The 24,749-nt window shown below is 37.9% G+C and overlaps 1 protein-coding gene across 1 annotated transcript; it reads right to left on the bottom strand.

The window, feature by feature from the left end:
- Nucleotides 1-2,816: 2,816 nt before the first annotated feature.
- On the bottom strand, nt 2,817-22,954 carry tmem45a (transmembrane protein 45a). The gene is made up of 6 exons (XM_057841722.1): nt 21,391-22,954; nt 14,675-14,885; nt 14,378-14,590; nt 8,690-8,874; nt 8,444-8,586; nt 2,817-4,120 (listed from the first exon to the last, which is right to left on the bottom strand). The coding sequence occupies exons 2-6, from the start codon at nt 14,868-14,870 to the stop codon at nt 4,024-4,026; spliced, it is 834 nt and encodes a 277-aa protein (XP_057697705.1). The 5' UTR covers nt 14,871-14,885; nt 21,391-22,954; the 3' UTR covers nt 2,817-4,023.
- Nucleotides 22,955-24,749: the final 1,795 nt, after the last annotated feature.

Here is a 24,749-nt window from a genome sequence, read left to right as displayed (position 1 = left end):
AGGATAAATTTGATAACCCTATCTTAAGCCTAAACTAAAGACTCTGGATGAGTGTAACATATTATGTCTGTAACGTTAAATACAATTAGAAAACGATTTAATTAAAATATATATACAGTATATATTTAAAAAAGGCATGTCCGATATTTTTTTGCCGATTCCGATTCTTTGAAAATGACGTGATCGGACCCGATCGATCGGTATCTCTAATAATAATACCTGTAATAATGTAACGAATTGGGTTCTAATGAAGCGGATGTGTTTTGCGTGGTGTACCTGAACGCATCGCGTGGATGACTTGCTTTTCATGTTCAGCTGCGGTGGACAGTAGGCATTTTGTGTTGCACAAGTTCTGAAATAAATGATTAAAAACATGACGAAGCTTGATATTTTTTGGCGATGTTACCACAATAATAATTGTCACCTTAATTTATATAGACTGACTAGGACCGTCGAGATCATAGACATTCTATGGCTGTATTGTCAAGCCAATTCACAAACGCAGACACCACACTCATTATTTCCATTTTCATTTCAATGGTAAGCATCACCTTTTTCCTTTTTTCACCACTTGTACATTCTTAGAACCCATGTTGATTTCTCTCACAAGAAAATCTGCCGTGCGTCCGCCTTGCAGGAAAACAAAGAAACTGCGGCGCTGTCATAAGTCGTCGCGTTTCGAGCATGACGTCAGATGTAGAAACACTTGGCGAGTCAAGTTTTACGTCGTATGTCGAAAAGATTGTGTGTCAAAGCGATCAAATGTCAAGGTATCCATGTAGTCAGTTATTTAGTCTTATATTTTCTTCTGTATATGTATATATGCACAGAAGTGGGTGGTTATGCGTTACATTTACTCCGTTACATTTACTTGAGTGACCTTTTGAGAAAAATGTTCTTCTTGAGTAGTTTGGGCTACACTAGTCTCGTTAGATTTTTCCTTTTTTTGACATATTGACTATTTGCCAAAGATGCCAACAGCGGCTGTCTCAGTTTCACCAATGAGACGTCGCAACAATAACCACATGACCCCATGATGCCATCCAGATGTAAGTTTTTTTTCTCCACTAGAGGGCACTCATGCTGCGTTGTTCTGATCTGAATTCAATGATTTGTCTGTCATCTTTTTGGCTGAATGTTATATAGATGAAGTGCTGTGAAAAAAATATATACCATTATGAAAAAAAATAATGTTTAGCAGTTACTCATATTGTTACTCATCACTTAAGTCTTCTTTTCAACAAATACTGTTTTACTTGTACTTGAATAAATTTTTGGATGACTTCTTTTACTTGAGTAATATTATTTAGACGTAATGCTACTCTTACTTTTTTGGCTAATTTTTTTTGGCTACTCTACTCACCTATCTATATATACACAATTTGTGTATATACTACACTGCTGGCCAAAAGTATTGGCACCTTTGCAATTGTCAGATAATGCTCAATTTCTCCCAGAAAATGATTGCAATTACAAATGTTTTGGTAGTAATATCTTCAGTTATTTTGCTCGCAATGAAAAAACACAAAAGAGAATGGGGGAAAAAAATCTCTAATTTGTGTAATGAACAGCACCTGTTACTTACCTGTGGCACATACCAGGTGGTGGCAATAACTAAATCACATTTGCAGCCAGTTAAAATGTATTAAAGTTGACTCAACCTCTGTCCTTTGTCCTTGTGTTTACCACATTGAGGATGGAGAAAAGAAAGAAGACCAAAGAACTGTCTGCGGACTTGAGAGCAAAATTGTGAGGAAGCATGGGCAATCTCAAGGCTACAAGTCCATCTTCAAAGACCTGAATGTTCTTGTGTCAACTGTGCGCAGTGTCATCAATAATTGTAAAGCCCATGGCACTGTGGCTAACCTCCCTAGATGTGGACGGAAAATAAAAATTGACAAGATTTCAACGTAAGATTGTGTGGATGGTAGATAAAGAACGCCGCCTAACATCCAAACACGTTCAAGCTGTCCTGCAGTCAGAGGGTACAACAGTGTCAAACCGTACTATCCGGCGGCGTCCGAATGAAAAGGGACTCTATGGTAGGACACCCAGGAAGACCCCACTTTTCTGACCCAGAGACATAAAAAAAGCCAGGCTGGAGTTTGTCAAAACTTACCTGAGAAAGCCAAAAACGTTTTGGAAGAATGTTCTCTGGTCAGATGAGGAAAAAAGTAGAACTTTTTGGGAAATGGCAACAACATAAGAGTTTACAGGAAAAAAAACGAGACCTTCAAAGAAAAGAACACGGTCCCCGGAGTCAACATTGTGAAGGTTCCCTGATGTTTTGGGGTTGCTTTCCTGCCTCTGGCACTGGACTGCTTGACCGTGTGCATGGCATGATGAAGTCTGAAGATTACCAACAAATTTTGCAGCATAATGTCGGGCCCAGTGTGAGAAAGCTGGGTCTCCCTCAGAGGTCATGGGTCTTCCAGCAGGACAATGACCCAAAACACACTTCAAAAAGCACTAGAAAATGGTTTGAGGGAAAGCACTGCAGACTTCTAAAGTGGCCAGCAATGAGTCCAAACATGGATCCCATAGAACACCTTTGGAGAGATCTGAAAATGGCAGTTTGGAGAAGGCACTCTTCAAATCTCAGAGACCTGGAACAGTTGGCCAAAGAAGAATGGTCTAAAATTCCAGCAGAGCACTGTAAGAAACTTATGCGATTCATATACGAACCGATTAGTCGACTAATTGCAAAAATCGGCAAACAAAATATTATGTGGCAGCCCTAATTCTGCTAATTTTATTACTGTTACTGTGTTAAATTACTTGTAATTCAAATCACATTTGAACAGAATGGATTTTAATAGTGTCATACAATAAGCAGGAAAACATCAAGAGACTGCGGTAAAGTGCATGTAATCATTCACTTACTCACAACCATTGGACGTCTATCGCCGTCATTGGCAGCAAATGAGCTATATACATACTGTCCATAATTCTTAACACTCTGTAGGTGCATAAATACTACTGGTGCACGATAATAATAGGTCCGATAATTATCGGTCCGATAATAGGAATTATGACATCATCCCGATAAATCCAATAACATTTATAATAGGACCAATAATATGTACTGCTCTGGCTTTAGTTTCTAGTATGGGAGATCAGTTGACCATTTGCGGGCCATTGCTCCCACCTGCTGGTCAGAATAATTCACTGCATCTATTTTTTTGTTACAGTAGTTTGGTTCAATCACACAGCAGTCGTGAATGCTTTCTGTTACGTTTCCCTCTCGGAAATATATGTAAGTATTTTATGTTAACTATAACATATGGATGTGCATTATATGTTTACTTCAGTGGTGAAGGGTCATATGTACAGAACTTCATAAGTTGTGTTATTGAAGCCAGCCAATGCTTTAGTAGCTCAAGCTAGTGTGCTATGCTATACATATAATAGTTGTGTATATAAGTTTATTGTGCAGTTTGTTGTATATTGAGTATTGAATATGTGTATTTTTCTGTTGTACTTTCACAATATTAAGACGAGTGTCTTCCCATAAAAGCAAGGAAATACGAAGCCTTGTGGTTTATGGAAGTGCATTCATTCTTAGCTGGCTGTCGGGCAGTGCAGAAGTGAACTGCACTGTTTTGTTCATGTCATTATGAAAAATCTGATGAGATCAAAGGCAAATCTATATTGAATCCACCACTAGTTTTTTTAAACCTCCAGGTGTTCAAAAACACAGGTTATACATTTAAAAAATTATATATTTATTATCGGTTATTGATATCGGTATCGGCTTTGAGGAGCAAGAAGTTATCTGTATCGGTTTCAAAAAATGGATATCGTGCACCCCTAATAAATACGAGTGTGGTGTTTGTTCAAGATTAAATAGGACATAAAAATACTCAAGTGTAATTGACGTAAAATAATAAATTCTAACACAGAGCAAAAGTACCGTAGCAAGAATAAAAGCTACTCTAAGCAGTTCAAGCAGGTGAAATAAGGCCCTATTGTTGTATTCCTGATCTGAAATCAGTAGCACAGCGGTGGCGGAGTGGGTCCACTTCACACCACCTCGTCCTCTGACTCGGGGTCCTTGTCAGAGCACTTCAGCAGGCCCATTTCCACCGGGGGGGTCTTCTTTAGTCTGGAGCGGACGGCGCTAGTAATAGTCACAAAAAAAGCTGATTAAAAATTAATGACTAGAGTAATTTTGATGAAACAGTAAATGAACACTGTTATAAATAATGTTATATGTATATAATACAATAATATCATATAGTATAATAGTAATATGTATATAATAAATGTTTTCGAGTATTCGTTTAATTAGAGTGGAGTTGTGATGATTAACTTTATAAGTGTTTGGCGGGAGATACACTACTCTCTAGTGGCAACAGTGAGGATTACATAACTCATTTAACATGGCTGAAGCCAGCTGCTCCATGTTAAAACCAACCATAGACTTTATAATTATAATGACGGGTCACCACCATCAAACACGTCGCCACGCCTTCAAGTAGGGGGCTTGCCCACACCCAGCATCAAGAGGAGTTATTCTCAAACACACACACGCAGCGAGCTAACTCCGGATTTAGGTTGAAAAAGTACTAAAGCTGTACCCCAAACAGGAAGGATTGTCTCAGGACTGATTTGTTCGAAGATTCAAGGTAATTATTATATTTTTCGCACCATGCATGCATTTTGAAACGTTGGGAACTTAACGTAAAATAAATGCTAACTGCCCGTTCTTTTGCTTTTAACCAAGAATCGAGACTTTTACGTCCATATCTATAAAGAAGTCGGGCATTTAGGCATTTATTCACAAGAATTTTCAACGTAAAAAGCTCTTTGTGGTGATAAGGAGGCGCTACAGTGGCTTAAAGACTAGCAGCACATTAGACATATTTACGACATATTTACATAAAAAAATACTAATTGCCCGTCTGTTTTTTTTTTTTTTTTGCTTTTAACCAAGATTTAAGACTGTTTTATGTCCATATCTATAAAGAATTCAGGGGTTAAAGCATTTATTCACAAGAATTTTCAACCTAAAAAGCTCTTTGTGGTGAAAAGGCGGCGCCACAGTGGCTTAAAGACTAGCAGCACATTTGACATATTTAGTAAAATAAATGCTAACTGCCCGTATTTTGTTTTTTTAGCTTTTAACCAAGAATCAAAACTGTTTTACGTCCATATCTATAAAGAATTCAGGGATTTAAGCATTTATTCACAATAATTTTCAACGTAAAAAGCTCTTTGTGGTGATAAGGCGGCGCCACAGTGGCTTAAAGACTAGCAGCACATTCGACATATTTACGTAAAATAAATGCTAACTGCCCGGTTCTTTGCCCTTTTAAAAAAGAATCGAAACTGTTTTACCATACTTATAATTCTGGAATTTAAGTATTTACTTACAAGAATTTTCAAGGTAAAAAGCTCTTTGTGGTGATAAGGCGGCACCACAGTGGCTTAAAGACTAGCAGCACATTCGACATATTTACGACATATTTACATTAAAAAATACGAACTGCCCGTCTCTTTTTTTTTTTTTTTTGCTTTTTAACCAAGAATTAAGACTGTGTTACGTCCATATCTATAAAGAATTCAGGGATTTAAGCATTTATTCACAATCATTTTCACCGTAAAAAGCTTTTTGTGGCGATAAGGAGGGGCTACAGTGGCTTAAAGAGTAGCAGCGCATTCGACATATTTACGTAAAATAAATGCTAACTGCCCATTTTTTTGCTTTTAACCAAGAATCGAGACTGTTTTACGTCCTTATCTATAAAGAATTCAGGGGTTTAAGCATTTATTCACAAGAATGTTCAACGTAAAAAGCTCTTTGTGGTGAAAAGGCAGCGCCACAGCGGCTTAAAGACTAGCAGCACATTTGACATATTCACGTAAAATAAATGCTAACTGCCTGGTTCTTTGCCCTTTTAAAAAAGAATCGAAACTGTTTTACGTATAATTCTGGGATTTAAGCATTTACTTACAAGAATTTTCAAGGTAAAAAGCTCTTTGTGGTGATAAGGCGGCACCACAGTGGCTTAAAGACTAGCAGCGTAAAATAAATGCTAACTGCCCGTTTTTTTTTTTTTGTTTTTTTTTTTTTTTGCTTTTAACCATGAATCGAGACGGTTTCATGTCTAAAAAGAATTCAGGGATTTAAGCATTTATTAACAACAATTTTCAACGTAAAAGCTCTTTTTTTTAAATGCATTCGTAACTTTATAGGTATATTTAGCCGTTGTTTTTTGTTGAGAGCATTGTTAAAAACATTGCCAATGAACTGACAGCACGCCCTTATCCAATCTTTGCTGTTGTAGGTTTAGCTAAGCACTGCTATATACAGTGCTGGCCTAAAGTATTGGCACCTCTGCAATTCTGTCAGATAATGCTCAATTTCTCCCAGAAAATGATTGCAATTACAAATGCTTTGGTAGTAATATCTTCATTTATTTTGCTTGCAAGGAAAAAACACAAAAGACAATTTTTTAAAAATCATTACCATTTTACACAAAACTCCAAAAATGGGCTGGACAAAAGTATTGTCACCCTCAGCCTAATACTTGGTAGCACAACCTTTAGACAAAATAACTGCAAACAACCGCTTCCGGTATCCATCAATGAGTTTCTTACAATGCTCTGCTGGAATTTTAGACTTTCGCCAACTGCTCCAGGTCTCTGAAATTTGAAGGGTGCCTTCTCCAAACTGCCATTTTCAGATCTCTACACAGGTTTTCTATGGGATTCAGGTCTGGACTCATTGCTTGCCACTTTAGAAGTCTCCAGCGCTTTCTCTCAAACCATTTTCTAGTGCTTTTTGAAGTGTGTTTTGGGTCAAATTGTGCTGCTGGAAGACCCATGACCTCTGAGGGAGACCCATCTTTCTCACACTGGGCCCTACATTATGCTGCAAAATTTGTTGGTAGTCTTCAGACTTCATAATGCCATGCAGACGGTCAAGCAGTCCAGTGCCAGAGACAGCAAAGCAACCCCAAAACATCAGGGAACTTCCTCCATGTTTGACTGTGGGGACTTTGTTCTTTTCGTTGAAGGCCGATTTTTTCCCCCTGTAAACTCTATGTTGATGCCTTTTCCAAAAAAGCTCTACTTTTGTCTCATCTGACCAGAGAACATTCTTCCAAAACGTTTTTGGCTTTCTCAGGTAAGTTCTGGCAAACTCCAGCCAGGCTTTTTTTATGTCTCTGGGTCTCAAAAGGGGTCTTCCTGGAGGATAGTACGGTTTGACACTGTTGTACCCTCGGAATGCGGGACAGCTTGAACTTGTTTGGATGTTATTCGAGGTTCTTTATCCACCATGCTCACAATCTTTCGTTGAAATCCACAGTTAGTCACAGTGACACTGCGCACAGTAGACACAGGAACATTCAGGTCTTTGGAGATTGACTTGTAGCCTTGAGATTCCACATGCTTCCTCAAATTTTTGCTTCTCAAGTCGTAACAAAGTTCTTTGGTCTTCTTACTTTTCTCCATGCTCAATGTGGTTCACCCAAGGACAGAGATTGAGTCAACTTTAATCCATTTTAACTGGCTGCAAGTGTGATTTAGTTATTGCCACCACCTTTTCTGTGCCACAGGTAAGTAACAGGTGCTGTTAATTACACAAATTAGAGAAGCATCACATGATTTTTCAAAGGGCGCCAAGACTTTTGTCTGGCCCATTTTTGGAGTTTTGTGTAAAATGTAGGGCTGTCAAAATTATTTAAAATTAATCACGTTAAAATATTTGACGCAATTAACGCACATGCCACACTCAGACAAATTTAAATGACAGTACAGTGAAAGGCCCACTTGTTAATTGTGTTTCATGGAGTTTTGCCGCCCTCTGCTGGTGCTTGGGTGCAACTGATTTTATAGGCTTCAGCACCCATGAGCATTGTGTAAGTAATTATTGACATCAACAACGGTGGGCTACTAGTTTATTTTTTGATTGAAAATTTGACAAATTTTATTAAAACCAAAACATGAAGAGGGGTTTTAATATAAAATTTCTATAACTTGTACTAACATTTATCTTTTAAGAACTACAAGTCTTTCTTCCCATGAATGTTAATGCCATCTTGTTGATTTATTGTTATAATGAACAAATACAGTCCTTATGTACCGTATGTTGAATGTATATATCCATCTTGTGTCTTATCTTTCCATTCCAACAATACTTTACAGAAAAATATGGCATATTTTATAGATGGTTTGAATTGCGATTAATTAGCAAAATAAATGAAGCTATTACCACCAAAGCATTTGTAATTGCAATCGTTTTCTGGGAGAAATTGAGCATTATCTGACAATTGCAGCGGTGCCAATACTTTTGGCCAGCAGTGTAAGAGAATGTGGGTCACATGTTACATGTGGGACATTTTTAAAAATGACTCCAAATACTTGACACTAATTATTTTAAATATGTTGTCAGAAAGATGTTTTACGCTAGCGGTGCTGCTGGTGTGATTCTCACCAGCTGACCAGACAATAGAGCACGCCGACGCTGAGCATGGCAAAGGCCACATGCCATGAGTAGCACATGGTGACGAACATCACGTTGCTGTGGTCCATGGGGTCCCACTGAGCACCGCTAAGAGGGTACAGTACGAAGCCGATCTGAGACAAGGACGAAAACACAGGTGGTTGCAAAATGACACACGCCAAACTCTGCTAGCAGGTAATCACATATAAATACTGTACATTACAGTTTTCCACACACCTGCCAGAACCAACTACCCTGCAGCAGAGTCAGGGTGCAGCGCAGCAGCTCTACCAGGATGTTGCCTCTTTGGAAAACCTCCAGGAAGCATACGGCGGCACACCCGAAGACCGTGTACAGCAGAAGCATGTGCATGTGCACGTCCAGCACATCTCGGCCATGGAGGTGGTAGAGGAAAAGGAACCCTGCCCAAAACACATACTGCTCAATATCCAAAAACTAAGCATAGAGTTCAGATTTTTACATTTTTTGTGTTTTTTTATTTTCTATTTTTTTACAGTTTCTGTTTTGTTACCAGGGCTCTTTTTAAACCAAAGTCCCGTTGGATTTATCATTTTTTGCTGTACATTTGTCAGCTCATTAAAATCATTAAAGTGCGTATGACACCAAAAAGCATGTTTATTTCATATTGTTTTACAGTGGGGCAAATAAGTATTTAGTCAACCACTAATTATGCAAGTTCTTCCACTTGAAAATATTAGAGAGGCTAGTTGCGAGATTGTTGAAACAATTTAGGGCTGTCAAACGATTAAAATTTTTAATCGAGTTAATCACAGCTTGAACATTAATTAATCGCAATTCAAACCATCTATAAAATATGCCATATTTTTCTGTAAATTATTGTTAGAATGGAAAGATAAGACGCAAGACGGATATATACATTCAACATACTGTACATAAATACTGTATTTGTTTATTATAACAATAAATCAACAAGATGCCATTAACATTAACATTCTGTTGAAGCGATCCATGGATAGAAAGACTTGTAGTTCTTAAAATATAAATGTTAGTACAAGCTATAGAAATTTTATATTAAAACCCCTCTTAATGTTTTCATTTTAATAAAATTTGTAAAATTTTCAATCAAAAAATAAACTAGTAGCTCACCATTGTTGATGTCAATAATTACACAATGCTCATGGTGCTGAAACCCATATAATCAGTCGCACCCAAGCGCCAGCAGAGGGCGACAAAACACCAAAAAACACAAGTAACAATTGGACATGACACTGTGCTGTCATTTTAATCTGTTTGAGCGGGGCATGTGCGTTAATTGCGTCAAATATTTTAACGTGATTAATTTTAAAAAATTAATTACCGCCCGTTAACGCGATAATTTTGACAGCCCTAAATTGATTTGAAAAATAATAATAAAGCAAATGTGACACACAGAATGGCTTGCTAAAATTTGTTTAATATATTGTTCTACGTAAAGGACGTCAGCCAAGGTCAGCCCTCCACATTTTTACCACACCAAATCCGGCCCCCTTTGCAAAAAAAATATTTAGTTGACGGACATATTTTTCACGACAAACCGATAATTAGCTAAAAATCTGTCTTGGAAGACTAAAACATACAGTGGGGCAAATAAGTATTTCGTCAACCACTTATTGTGCAATTCATGGTGGAAAATAAGTATTTGGTCAATACCAAAATTTCATCTCAATACTTTGTTATGTACCCTTTGTTGGCAATAACGGAGGCCAAACGTTTTCTGTAACTCTTCACAAGCTTTTCACACACTGTTGCTGGTATTTTGGCCCATTCCTCCATGCAGATCTCCTCAATAGCAGTGGTGTATTGGGGCTGTCATTGAGCAACACAGACTTTCAACTCCCTCCACAGATTTTCTATGGGGCTGAGATCTGGAGAGTGGGTAGGCTCCAGGACATTGAAATGCTTCTTACGAAGCCACTCCTTTGTTGCCCTGTGTGTTTAGGATCATTGTCATGCTGAAAGACCCAGCCAGGTCTCATCTTCAACGCCCTTGCTGATATAAGGAGATTTTCACTCAAAATCGGTCGATACATGGCCCCATTCATTCTTTCCTTTACACAGATCAGTCGTCCTGGTCCCTTTGCAGAAAAACAGCCCCAAAGCATGATGTTTCCACCTCCATGCTTCACAGTGGGTATGGTGTTCTTCGGATGCAATTCAGTATTCTTTCTCCTCCAAACATGAGAACCTATATTTCTACCAAAAAGTTCTATTTTGATTTCATCTGACCATTACACATTCTCCCAGTCCTCTTCTGGATCATCCAAATGTTCTCTAGGGAACCACAGACGGGCCTGGACGTGTACTGGCTTCAGCAGGGGGACACGTCTGGCAGTGCAGGATTTGAGTCCCTGGCAGCACATTGTTTTACTAATAGTAGCCTTTGTTACTGTGGTCCCAGTTCTCTGTAGGTCATTCACTAGGTCCCCCGTGTGGTTCTGGGATTTTTGCTCACCGTTCTTGTTATCATTTTGACGCCACGGGGTGAGATCTTGCATCGAGCTCCAGATCGAGGGAGATTATCAGTGGTCTTGTATGTCTTCCATTTTCTAATAATTGCTCCTACAGTTGATTTCTTTACACCAAGCGTTTTACCTATTGCAGATTCAGTCTGTCCAGCCTGGTGCAGGTCTACAATTTTGTCTCGGGTGTCTTTTGACAGCTCTTTTGTCTTGGCCATAGTGAACTTTGGAGTGTGACTGACTGAGGTTGTGGACAGGTGTCTTTTATACCGATAATGAGTTAAAACAGGTGCCATTAGTACAGGGAACGAGTGGAGCCTCGTTAGACCTTGTTAGAAGAAGTTAGACCTCTTTGACATCCAGAAATCCTGCTTGTTTGTAGGTGACCAAATACTTATTTTCCACTCTAATTTGGAAATAAATTCTTTAAAAATCAAACAATGTGATTTTCTGTTTTTTTTCCACATTCTGTCCCTCATGGTTGAGGTTTACCCATGTTGACAATTACAGGCCTCTCTAAACTTTTCTAGTAGGAGAACTTGCACAATTGGTGGTTGACTAAATACATGTTTTCAAACTTGAGTCTTGAAAAAGAAGGGGTCTCACACAAACATACACACGGTCCCAGGCTTCAACTGGGATCGTGTGCTTTGGTCAGATGAGACCAAGATTGAGCTTTTTGGCAACAAACGCTCTTAGTGGGTCTGGCGTGCCACGAAAGATGCGCATGCTGAAAAGCACCTCATACCCACTGTGAAGTATAGGGGTGGGTCAGTGATGCTGTGGGGCTGTTTCGCTTCCAAAGGCCCCGGGAACCTTGTTAGGGTGCATGGCATCATGAATGCTTTGAAATACCAGGACATTTTAAATCAAAATCTGTTGCCCTCTGCCCAAAAGCTGAAGATGGGTCGTCACTGGGTCTTTCAGCAAGACAATGACCCTAAAAATATGGCCAAATCTACACAGAAATGGTTCACCAGACACAAAATCAAGTTCCTCCCATTGGCCATCTCAGTCCCCAGACCTTGTTTTGTTGGCAAAAGGGGGTTGTACAAAGTATTAACACCAGGGGTGCTAATAATTGTGACACACATTATTTGATGTCAAATAATTTTTTCTTTATGTGGGATTTTTTCCCCACTGAATGAATGCACTTGTATTGAAGGTTGGATTTTTCTCTTTTTTTCCATTAATATAATTAATCAATTAATTAATTAATTAATTATTAATATTAATTTCCATTAATATTATTTGAATTAAAAAAAAAAAAAAAAGCATTAGAAGCTAAAAAACACATCTTTTTCAGGGGTGCCAATAAATATGGAGGGCACTGTAAGTACTGCCTTTGAAACAGCTAATGTTTTTTCACCTTCTTGTGAAAAAGATTATCTCAAGGTCAGCTGTGTGTTGTATGGGCATGTTGAGAAATAAGTACTGCCTTTAAAATGAGTAATGTTTTTGCTTGTCTTGTTAAAAACTAAATAAAAATAAATAAGCAGTTAAGGGCAGCTTTTTGTTGTATGGGCATGTTATCATCGTTGCTGTTGTATCATTAGGACATTTTAAATAAATAATGGACATAAATTTGCTACTTTATTAATTAGTAATGTACGATGCATTGATAAAGTGATAAACGTGATCATTGTCAATACCGTGATCATCGTTCAATAATCGAATCGTAGCACCCTGAATCGTAATCGAATCGAAACGTGGGGTGCCTAAGATGGCAAACCTTTGCAAACAGTGAGTGCTCTGGCAACTTTTTTTTTTACATACAGTTCCTGCCATCCAGGTGGGTATTATTTAGGGCTGCAGCTATCGAATATTTTAGTAATCGACTGAAAATTCTATCGATTAATCAAGTAATCGGATAAAACATTTTTTTTTAGGTAAAGAGCAATTATATATATATAGAGTGCCTTGCAAAAGTATTCGGCCCCCTTGAACCTTGCAACCTTTCGCCACATTTCAGGCTTCAAACATAAAGATATAAAATTTTAATTTTTTGTCAAGAATCAACAACAATACTGTTGTGGAGAAGTTTAAAGCCGGATTTGGATACAAAAAGATTTCCCAAGCTTTAAACATCTCAAGGAGCACTGTGCAAGCCATCATATTGAAATGGAAGGAGAATCAGATCACTTTCTTCTCAAACAAGGAGAAAACTGATCAGAGATGCAGCCAAGAGGCCCATGATCACTCTGGATGAACTGCAGAGATCTACAGCTGAGGTGGGAGAGTCTGTCCATAGGACAACAATCAGTCGTACACTGCACAAATCTGGCCTTTATGGAAGAGTGGCAAGAAGAAAGCCATTTCTCAAAGATATCCGTAAAAAGTCTCGTTTAAAGTTTGCCACAAGCCACCTGGGAGACACACCAAACATGTGGAAGAAGGTGCTCTGGTCAGATGAAACCAAAATTGAACTTTTTGGCCACAATGCAAAACGATATGTTTGGCGTAAAAGCAATACAGCTCATCACCCTGAACACACCATCCCCACTGTCAAACATGGTGGTGGCAGCATCATGGTTTGGGCCTGCTTTTCTTCAGCAGGGACAGGGAAGATGGTTAAAATTGACGGGAAGATGGATGCAGCCAAATACAGGAACATTCTGGAAGAAAACCTGTTGGTATCTGCACAAGACCTGAGACTGGGACGGAGATTTATCTTCCAACAGGACAATGATCCAAAACATAAAGCCAAATCTACAATGGAATGGTTAAAAAATAAACGTATCCAGGTGTTAGAATGGCCAAGTCAAAGTCCAGACCTGAATCCAATCGAGAATCTGTGGAAAGAGCTGAAGACTGCTGTTCACAAACACTCTCCATCCAACCTCACTGAGCTCGAGCTGTTTTGCAAGGAAGAATGGGCAAGAATGTCAGTCTCTCGATGTGCAAAACTGATAGAAACATACCCCAAGCGACTTGCAGCTGTAATTGGAGCAAAAGGTGGCGCTACAAAGTATTAACGCAAGGGGGCCGAATAATATTGCACGCCCCACTTTTCAGTTTTTTATTTGTTAAAAAAAGTTTAAAATATCCAATAAATTTTGTTCCACTTCACAATTGTGTCCCACTTGTTGTTGATTCTTGACAAAAAATTAAAATTTTATATTTTTATGTTTGGAGCCTGAAATGTGGCGAAAGGTTGCAAGGTTCAAGGGGGCCGAATACTTTTGCAAGGCACTGTAGTTAGAAACTTCAAAAAATTTAAAATTTTGGAGTAATTTTTTTATTTTTTATTTTACTGATGAAAACATTAGTAAATGTCGTCTAAAACTTGACGGAATTAGTCTTGAGTGTTCGTCAGCAAAAACTAAACGAAGACAAACACATTTTGAGATGACTGAAATATGACTAATAAGTATTATCGTCCAAAAGACTAAGACGAAAATTAAAAGGGCTGCCAAAAACAACACTGGTGTGTTGTGTGTCTTACCCTCGTTAAAGAAGGCGATGGCCACCAATAACTTGTCCAGGGCGCGGGGCGCCGCCTCGGTGGCATGGACTATAAGGGACACACCTCCTGCCAGGCCGAAAAAGAAATACATGGTGGAGTGTTGCCAGTTCATCATGCCCTTCCAGTGGTTTTCCGCAAAGTCATAAAGCTTGAGATGCGGCCCTTTCGCATAAAACTGCTCCGCTATCATGCCTGGGCAACAAATGACGGTGGTGGATCACAGATAGGAAGTGCCTATACATGAGTGACGTAATTCACCAGACGCGCTGAGCTCACCTATTAAAGAGAAGAGGACGACGATCGAGCCTTCTACCAGCTCCAAGCGGCGTTGCGCCACTCTGCCGCTCAGCCGGGTGGAGCCGATGCTCTTATAGCGGTGGGTGGCATGCCAGAGCGAGAGTTTGGCCGTCCACCACAGGCCAGCCAGCAGGAAAAGGGTCCCGGGGAGCGCGTGACCTTCGAAGCTCCCCATGAGGCGAGGCTCCCCCTAAAATTATGAGAAGAAATAGATTAAGAAATTGAGAAAAAAAACAGCAGAAATGTGACAAAATCAAGGAAAAATCTGACAATAAACGGTCAGAAATCAGACAGAAAATGTGACAAAATTGTATGAAAAGAAGAGAAAAAAAGGCAAAAATTAATTGGGAAAAAAATACAAACGGATATAACATGATAACTAGCCATGTGCCGGTTACCGGTTTCACGGTTTACCGTGGTGTGAAAACGTTGCGGTTTCAAAACCACTAAAATTTTCCGTCAGACCGTAGTACGGTATTCGCTATTTTTCTTGTGTCAAAAATGCAGCTAGAAGCGGCTTGGCGTAGCAGCGCTCACCCCCTCCTGTTTGTTGCAGTGTGTGAAAGTGACGCTATTGGCTAGCCAGCCAGCTAACCCAAAAACAAATACTCCAAACATAAGGTGTACTGTTCTTCAATTTATTGAGCTCTCAAATCGTGGTAAGTGTAATATACAAAATGAATACATTTAAAATGTTGTACAATTAGATTTTTCCATGTGAGTAGCTTCAACAGATTAGCACCATGGAAAAGTTCGCCAAAAACAAAACACACATTTTCCTTTCAAATTCAATATACAAACTAAAAGCTTAAATTTTTTTTTAGATGAAACCTTTCCTCAACAATATTGACATTTTAACTAACTTATACATTTTTAACTAACTTATGGATTCTTTATGTTCTTTTTAACACATAGGCATGACATCATGTAGACTAGAGTTGACACAGTGGCTGAAAATGGTGAAACTTAAGCTTTTCCACCCTCAAAAAAAAAAAGTCATGCAGCATAACTGTTTTAAAAATTTTATTCAGAAGTGTTCTTACTTTTTTATAGAAATTATTTTGTTCTTGCTCTAATCTAGAGCAACTTGAGCTGTGGTTGTGAGTATAGTCTATAAGTTATATTTAGTTTAATTTTATTTAAAAAAAAAAATTAATGGATAATGTATTAATTTTAACAATATATTCATGTTCCAATTTGCAACTATGGTGTGAAAAAAAAATCCTGTTTAATGGAAAAAAGTTATTTTTTTTAACCCATACATCTCAAAATTATTTGGAGCTATAATTGCAATACCGTGAAACCGCGGTATTTTTGCTCACGGTTATCGTACCGTCAAAATATCATACCGGCACATGCCTAATAATAACAAATCAGATTGGACGGAAGTACAGTATTACAAACTGGCAAAATGAAAATAAAGAAAAATTGCCAATATATTATTAATAATAATTGTTGTTAGTACAGTACAGTACAGCAAAACAGCGATACTACAAAAAAAATTTGGGCTGAAAAAAACCCCCCATAATGTTGTAAAGTTTGACAAAACCAAGATAAAAACAAAAAAATAATTGACAAAGAACATCGCAAATCTTAAAAACCTTCCAGCAAATAAAACCTGAGAAACTATTTTTAAAGATGTACCCAAAAAATTTAAAATCTTGCAAAAAAAAAAAAAATGCATGAGAATATTGAGAAGAATAAAATTCTGATTTAAAAAAAAATACAAAAAAAAAAAAAAAATACTAGCAAAATTTGGGCAAAACTGAGAACATCTTGAAAAATGTGCAATAATAATAATAATAATAATAATAATAATAATAGCAATAATAAATGAAAATGCAAACTGAAAAAAGGAAAAAAACTGAAAAACAAGACAACACCCCCCAAAATTTACATAAAAAAACAAACAAAACTGAAAAAAATTAGGTAAAAAATCTGTCTTCCTTGGTTTTTTATTTTACTTATTTTACACAAACCATTAAAAAAAGTACTTTTTCCCCAATCTATATCCTTTTTAAACAGTTTCATGTCAGACTTTCTATTCTGTTTTGATGAAGCTGAGAAGGAAAAGGCATGGCTGCATACTAAATTAGTATGCAATTAAGCCTCTCTTTTCCCCAAAGGAGATCAGACAATTTGCCCGGCAACAAAGGTCACCTTTTGATAGCACTCAAACACGAGTAGATGTTTGTTATCGGCGGCAACCATGCCACGATGATCACAACAACACCATCGTCATAGCAACCGCTCTATCACGTTGAGGCGGAGGTGCTTGTTAAAATGAATAATAATGTTTTAATTTGTTTCCAAACCTGTCCTGTTCAGCTGCTTGACAAGGAGAATGGGAATCTGAACGTCCTCTTGGTCTGAACAGTTTTTATTTATCACATGGGCGTATGACATACTTCCATTGTGATTATTCAGTGTGTTTTGTTTATTAGGAGAAAGCAGCGAACAGGGAGGTGTTATGTGGGGACAGAAAAAAAGAGCAATGGAAAGACTAAAGAAGCACAAACAACAACAAGAAATAAATTGAACGCCTACACTAACAATGAATATGTTGGTGCTATCGTTACCTACTTGTATTTCCAGTTGACACCATGTGGGGGGTCCTGATTAGGGTTGTTCCGATCATGTTTTTTTGCTCCCGATCCTATCCCGATCGTTTTAGTTTGAGTATCTGCCGATCCCGATATTTCCCGATCCGATTGCTTTTTTTTTGCTCCCGATTCAATTCCAATCATTCCCGATAATTTTTCCCGATCATATACATTTTGGCAATGCATTAAGAAAAAAATGAATAAAACTCGGACGAATATATACATTCAACATACAGTACATAAGTACTGTATTTGTTTATTATGACAATAAATCCTCAAGATGGCATTTACATTATTAACATTCTTTCTGTGAGAGGGATCCACGGATAGAAAGACTTGTAATTCTTAAAGGATTATTGTGACTTTATATATTGTGACTAAATATTGCCATCTAGTGTATTTGTTGAGCTTTCAGTAAATGATACTGTAGCCATTTAACTTCTGCCCAAATGCATGATGGGAAGTGCAACCATGACTGTGCATCGTGGTACCAATTCATATATCTTCTCTGCGTTGTGAAATAACATAGGGTGTTAAGAAAAAGATCAACTACTACGTTTCTTCCCCACATTGCTTCCCACGATTTTTCTCATCGTTGGGAGAGGGATTGTAAGGTTTTAGCCATTTAAAAAAAGGCTCCAAAGGCTGCCAAAATTCTCTCTACTCATTTTACGCTGCCTTTAAGCTCTATATACTGTATGGGTAAAATGGCGCCATTATAGATTGAACGCGACAATGCGTGAGTGGGTCGTGCAGCACATGCGTTACTTGCGTTAAATATTGTAACGTGATAAATGTAATAAATATTAATTGTCGCCGTTAACGTGATAAATTTGATAACCCTACCTTAAGCTTAAGCTAAAGACTCTGAAAGAGTGTAACACATTATGTCTGTAACGTTTAATACAATTAGAAAACGATTTAATTAAAAAAAAAAAAAATTAAAAAAGGCATGTCCGATATTTTTTTGCCGATTCCGAGACTTTGAAAATGACGTGATCGGACCCGATCGATCGGGACATCTCTAGTCCTGATGACTAAGGAAAAAGAGGAGGGTGATTGGGAAGGGTGCGGTGTACAAAAATCCGCCATGTGAAGTGTAGAACACAGTATTTGTGTGAATCCCTTGTGACTGTGGATATGTTGCCATCCTATTCTATGTTGCCTGATCGATAATCCTGACACTGAGTTTCTCTATTTGAGTGTGTCTAATTTAGGCCTGAACGATATTGGAAAAAACTATTGTTGCGATTTTTTGGGGGTGATTGGGAAGGGTGAAGTGTACACAAACCAGCCATGTGAAGTGTGGAACCCAGTATTTGTGTGAATCCCTTGTGAATGTGGATACATTGACATCCTATCCTATGCTGCTTGATCGCTAATCCTGACACCAAGTTTCTCTAATTGAGTGTGACTGTTGTTGCGATTTTTGGGGGGTTTGCGATATATTGCGATATTATATTGCGATATTAAAAAAAAATATATATATATATATATACATATATATATATATATATATATACTTTTTAAAAGAAATTTTCACGAGATGACTTGAATAGCTGTTTGGAAAGATTTAGGATAATTCTACGTGACCACAGAGTACAGTAATCCCTCGTTTTTCGCGGTTAATGGGGACCAGAACCCGCCTCGATAAGTGAAAAACCGCAAAGTAGCGCTAACCCCCCAATTTATTCAGATTTTGTCCTGTTGATTACAAATGAGACTCCAGTAGCTTTTACAGATGTTTATTGGCCATCAACACGACGTGGAATTAAAGTTCAGACATACAGTGGGCCAAACAAGTATTTAGTCAACCACTAATTGTGCAAGTTCTCCCACTTGAAAATATTAGAGAGGCCTGTAATTGTCAACATGGGCAAACCTCAACCATGAGAGACAGAATGTGGAAAACAAAAACAGAAAATCACATTGTTTGATTTTTAAATAATTTATTTGCAAATCATGGTGGAAAATAAGTATTTGGTCAATACCAAAAGTTCATCTCAATACTTTGTTATGTACCCTTTGTTGGCAATAACGGAGGCCAAACGTTTTCTGTAACTCTTCACAAGCTTTTCACACACTGTTGCTGGTATTTTGGCCCATTCCTCCATGCAGATCTCCTCTCGAGCAATGATGTTTTGGGGCTGTCGTTGGGCAACACGGACTTTCAACTTCCTCCAAAGATTTTCTATGAGGTTGAGATATTGAGACTGGCTAGGCCACTCCAGGACCTTGAAATGCTTCTTACGAAGCCACTCCTTTGTTGCCCTGGCTGTGTGTTTGGGATTATTGTCACGCTAAAAGACCCAGCCACGTCTCATCTTCAATGCCCTTGCTGATGGAAGGAGATTTTCACTCAAATTCTCTCGATACATGGCCCCATTCATTCTTTCCTTTACACAGATCAGTCGTCCTGGTCCTTTTGCAGAAAAACAGCCCCAAAGCATGTTTCCACCCCCATGCTTCACAGTGGGTATGGTGTTGTTCGGATGCAATTCAGTATTCTTTCTCCTCCAAACATGAGAACTTGTGTTTCTACCAAAAAGTTCTATTTTGGTTTCATCTGAACATAACACAATCTCACAGTCCTCTTCTGGATCATCCAAATGCTCTCTAGCAAACCGCAGACGGGTCTGGACGTGTACTTTCTTCAGCAGGGGGACACGTCTGGCAGTGCAGGATTTGAGTCCCTGCCGGCGCATTGTGTTACTGATAGTAGCCTTTGTTACTGTGGTCCCACCTCTCTGTAGGTCATTCACTAGGTCCCCCCGTGTGGTTTTGGGATTTTTACTCCCCGTTCTTGTTATCATTTTGACGCCACGGGTTGAGGAGGGAGTTGAAAGTCCGTGTTGCCCAACGACAGCCCCAAAACATCACTGCTCTAGAGCAGATCTGCATGGAGGAATGGGCCAAAATACCAGTAACACTGTGTGAAAAGCTTGTGAAGAGTTACAGAAAACGTTTGGCCTCCGTTATAGCCAACAAAGGGTACATAACAAAATATTGAGATGAACTTTTGGTAAAGACCAAATACTTATTTTCCACCATGATTTGCAAACAAATTCTTTAAAAATCAAACAATGTGATTTTCTGTTGTTTTTTTTCCCACATTCTGTCTCTCATGGTTGAGGTTTACCCATGTTGACAATTACAGGCCTCTGTAATATTTTCAAGTGGGAGAACTTGACTTATTTGCCCCACTGTATTAAGTCCAGTTCTATATTACCAAGGGTAACTTTTGTTCTAATGTTGAGCAGCTTGACCTGTGGCTGTGGGTTTACCCTATACGTTTTATTTATTTAAAATGTATTTATAATATTTCAGTTATTTTATATATATGTACACTACGGCTCAAAAGTTTTGGGTCACTTAGACCCCAAATTTTCAACGGAAATGTATATTTTTGTTATTCTATTTATTTATTTTAACATTTTATTAATGTTGATGTTCCAATTTGCAAATATGTTGTGAAAACAAATCCTGTTCAATGGGATTTTTTTTTTTTTTTAATCCATACATCTCAAAATAACACATCTCAGCTATAATTGCAATACCGTGATACCGTGGTATTTTTGCTTAATGTTATCACACTGTCAAAATCTCACACCGGCACATGCTTATGCCCGAGTAATACAAAACAAACACAATACTCACAATAATTCCCGACATCCAACAATATTTTTGTTTTTTAAATAGTGACTCATAATTACATTTAATTGTCGTTTTTAATAATTCGCGACTGTAACTAAGAGCTAGAAATCATAAAAACTTGCGGACTATTGACTTATGCAATTGCAATAATGAAGTTATACGTTTTAACTTAAAAATATTAATAATATAAGAAGTAGAAAAGTCAGAAAAAAGTTTAGCCCGAATAGCAACTTAATCTTAACTTTTCAATTTGTGCTTTAAAATGTTCTGTACAGTAAATGGAGTATTCTTTTCTCCACTTTAGTAACATTAACATAAAGACAAAAATTTAAAAAGCAGTTTTATATTTCAAGAAAACAACCTTTTCAAAATAAAAATGTCAAGCTACATCCGAAATTAGAGGGTTATGGGGAAAGAGGGGGTCCAGGGTGGTCTTACCCAAAGCAGCTTTGTCTCTGGAAATTTCAAAAAGAAAACGTTAGAGAAGATAAAACTGAAAAACTCTTGAATTTTCCATCATTTGAGTAAAGTTCTTCGGAGTAAACATGGACTCTTCCCAAAATCCTCCTCACCTCCGAACCGTTTCACAACATCTTTTTTCCCCATTATCCCCCTCAAATGTACATTGGTTGTCAAGTATATGATGACGTCATTCTATCAAACTCCTATTGGGCGAAACGCACGTCAGTCATGGGGTTTCCACGTGTGCACATTTTCTCGGCCCAGAGCCATGAAGAAAGAGAGTTGCAACATTCTGATTTCGTCGCTGGTGGTCACGTGTTTCCTGGAGTGCATTAGTACTTCCAAGCACCAACAGATCTGTAATGGTTTTCAATGGAGCTGATAGCGGTGAGTGTGACATTTATGGGAAAATGGATAAAATCACGAATATAAGTACTTGTTTGATTATGTCATTGCATTATACATATACTAGCATGTAAATACTTGTTTTACATTTGGCGTGGTAAGGCAACAACCGAAAACTATGTAAAATGTTACGCAGAAGGAAACTTTCCCATGTTGTGGAGTGCAGTGGCGCATCCAGAAATTTTTCATAGGGGTGGCCAGATGAGGCTACTTAAAATCTTGGGGTGGCCAAAACTAAAAGCTATAATTTCAGGTTTTCATTATATTATTACAGTAAAAAGGTCAGGGGAAAACTATCAGAAAGACTTAAGGACACGGCTACTGATATACTTTGGTGTATTGTGTAATATTTGATGTTACTGATGATTTAATGTGCATAGTCCGTAACTGTCCAGTCAACATTTTGAGTAACACAACAATTCTGTTTTATTGTGTTATGTATATATTAGGCATAAGGTGTACATTCAACTAGGGCTGTCAAACGATTAAAATTTTTAATCGAGTTAATCACAGCTTGAAAATTAATTAATCGTAATTAATCGCAATTCAAACCATCTCTAAAATATGCCATATTTTTCTGTAAATTGTTGTTGGAATGGAAAGATAAGACAAGACGGATATATACATTCAACATACTGTACATAAGTACTGTATTTGTTTATTATAACAATAAATCAACAAGATGGCATTAACATTATTAACATTGTTTCAGTGAAAGGGATCCACGGATAGAAAGACTTGTAATTCTTAAAGGATAAATGTGAGTTTGTATATTGTGACTAAATATTGTATTTGCTGAGCTATCAGTAAATGATACTGTAGCGACTTAACTGTTCTGCCCAAATGCATGATGGGAAGTGGTGCAACCATGACTGTGTGTGGTGGCTGCAAATGCTATTTCTTCTCTGCGTTGAGTACACTACAGGGTGTTAACAAAAAGATCGACTCCTGTCGTTCTTCCCAACGTCACTTCTCACAATATTTATAGTTGCTGTGGGAGAGATGACAAAGCTTTTGCCAATTAAAAGCACAGCCCCAATGAACGCTTTTATCTACTCCACTCACTTGACACTGCCTTTTATCTCTATATAGAAGTAAAACGACGCCATTGTAGGCTGTTTGCGGCAATGCGTGAATGAGTCGTACTACGAATGCGTTAATTGCGATAAATATTTTCACATGATTAATTTTTAAAAATTAATTACCGCCCGTTAATGTGATAAATTTGACAACCCTACATTTAACTAAACAAAATAAATACATTCATTTGGGAAGAAATGCATAACTGATGCTACAACAATCTCACGATATACTGGCAAGCGGGGTGGCCAACCAATTTATAGGGGTGGCCGTGGCCACCCCTGGCCACCCCCTGGTGGCGCCACTGGTGGAGTGAAAAGCGGAAATGTGAAGTAAGGTTGGCCAACCATGTTTTTGAATAATATCAATGGCTAAACAATTATAAGCATATTTTCGTTATTTTTTTTTAACGTAACCGTTGCAGATTCTTTGTTTAACCCATAGCAACGCCCTTGACAACGAAAATACTTTTCTTCGGCAATCTTCGGAAATGACGTCACACCTAGAAGTGCGAGGGAAGTCCGCCATAGAACAGTATTGTTTGTTGCATTGTTTCTCGGTAAGATGCCACGGCGGTGTGTGGCAATGTTTTGTTCTCACTCTAACGAAAAGTTGTTTGAGTGGCCAAAGGATAGCACGGCATGTAAATGGACATCTTTCGTTCTCACGAAGCCAGTGGCGCCACCAGGGGGTGGCCACGGCCACCCCTATAAATTGGTTGGCCACCCCACTAGCCAGTATATCGTTAGATTGTTGTAGCATCAGTTATGCATTTCATCCCAAATGAATGCATTGATTTTGTTTTGTTAAATGTAGGGTTGTCAAATTTATCGCGTTAACGGGTGGTAATTAATTTTTTTGATTAATCACGCAGTCGCGGTACGACTCACTCGCGCATTGCTGCAAACAGCCTACAATGGCGCCGTTTTACTTATATACAGAGATAAGAGAAATAAAAGGCTTTTTTGTTTGTTTTTTGCTGTTTAAAAATGGGCTTAGAGCCCACAGCCAGCAGTCACCATCAGTAGGCACCAGCAGCAGCATGATGTGGATCATGAAAATGTAACCTAACAACAAATAATATACATTAAATCAGTTTTTTATTATAAATTTGTGTCTATTATTTGTTGACATCACTTTTCAATCTATACACATCTTGATAATATAATGTCAAACATTTTTGTGTAAAGAATGCAGGTTGTCATGCATTGACTTGGTACTCTTTCATGAGGGGGATACCTTACTTCAAAGCTTACAAAATCGAGCGAATAAGCACGTGAAAGCCGGTCGTCTACCAATACTCACAAATACAGATGAGTCCATAAGTCACAAAGGGCCTCTGAAAGAGTTGACAATTTCTAAGAGGTAGTTACTTAATGAATTTATCCCTGGCGATACATTCCTAGTTAGCAGACTCAGCTTAAAAAGTAGGAGAAAATCGCTCGTCGACCAAGATAAAATATATGTATAATTATTAATTACGCTACGCACATACATATAAAGCTCAACATATACACCATGAAGCGCCTCAGATCATAAGCGGAGTTTAAGGGGGGGGGTCAGGCCCCCCTTGGTGGCCGAAAAGTGTCATTGCATGTAATTGACTTTCCTATATAACTAAAAGTTGTAAAGCAAGAAAACAAACAACAAAATGAATGAAATGAACAAAAAAGATTCTTATAATGGTTCAAAATAATTTTTGAACAGATCATGTGACTAGCACCTTAGACGGTCATTTGCTTTGCATATTATTTTCCAAAAATAAAAAATAAAAAAATAAAAAATAGGAGATGGCAATTTTATTTTTCAAATGAATTTTTCTTTGATTGAAAAATTTTTTTTTTTGATTG

This window comes from Corythoichthys intestinalis, chromosome 7 (assembly GCF_030265065.1).
Source record: "Corythoichthys intestinalis isolate RoL2023-P3 chromosome 7, ASM3026506v1, whole genome shotgun sequence".
Classification (NCBI taxonomy): domain Eukaryota; kingdom Metazoa; phylum Chordata; class Actinopteri; order Syngnathiformes; family Syngnathidae; genus Corythoichthys; species Corythoichthys intestinalis.
Note: the sequence above shows the minus strand (reverse complement) of the source record. Positions and strands in the feature narration are given on the sequence as shown.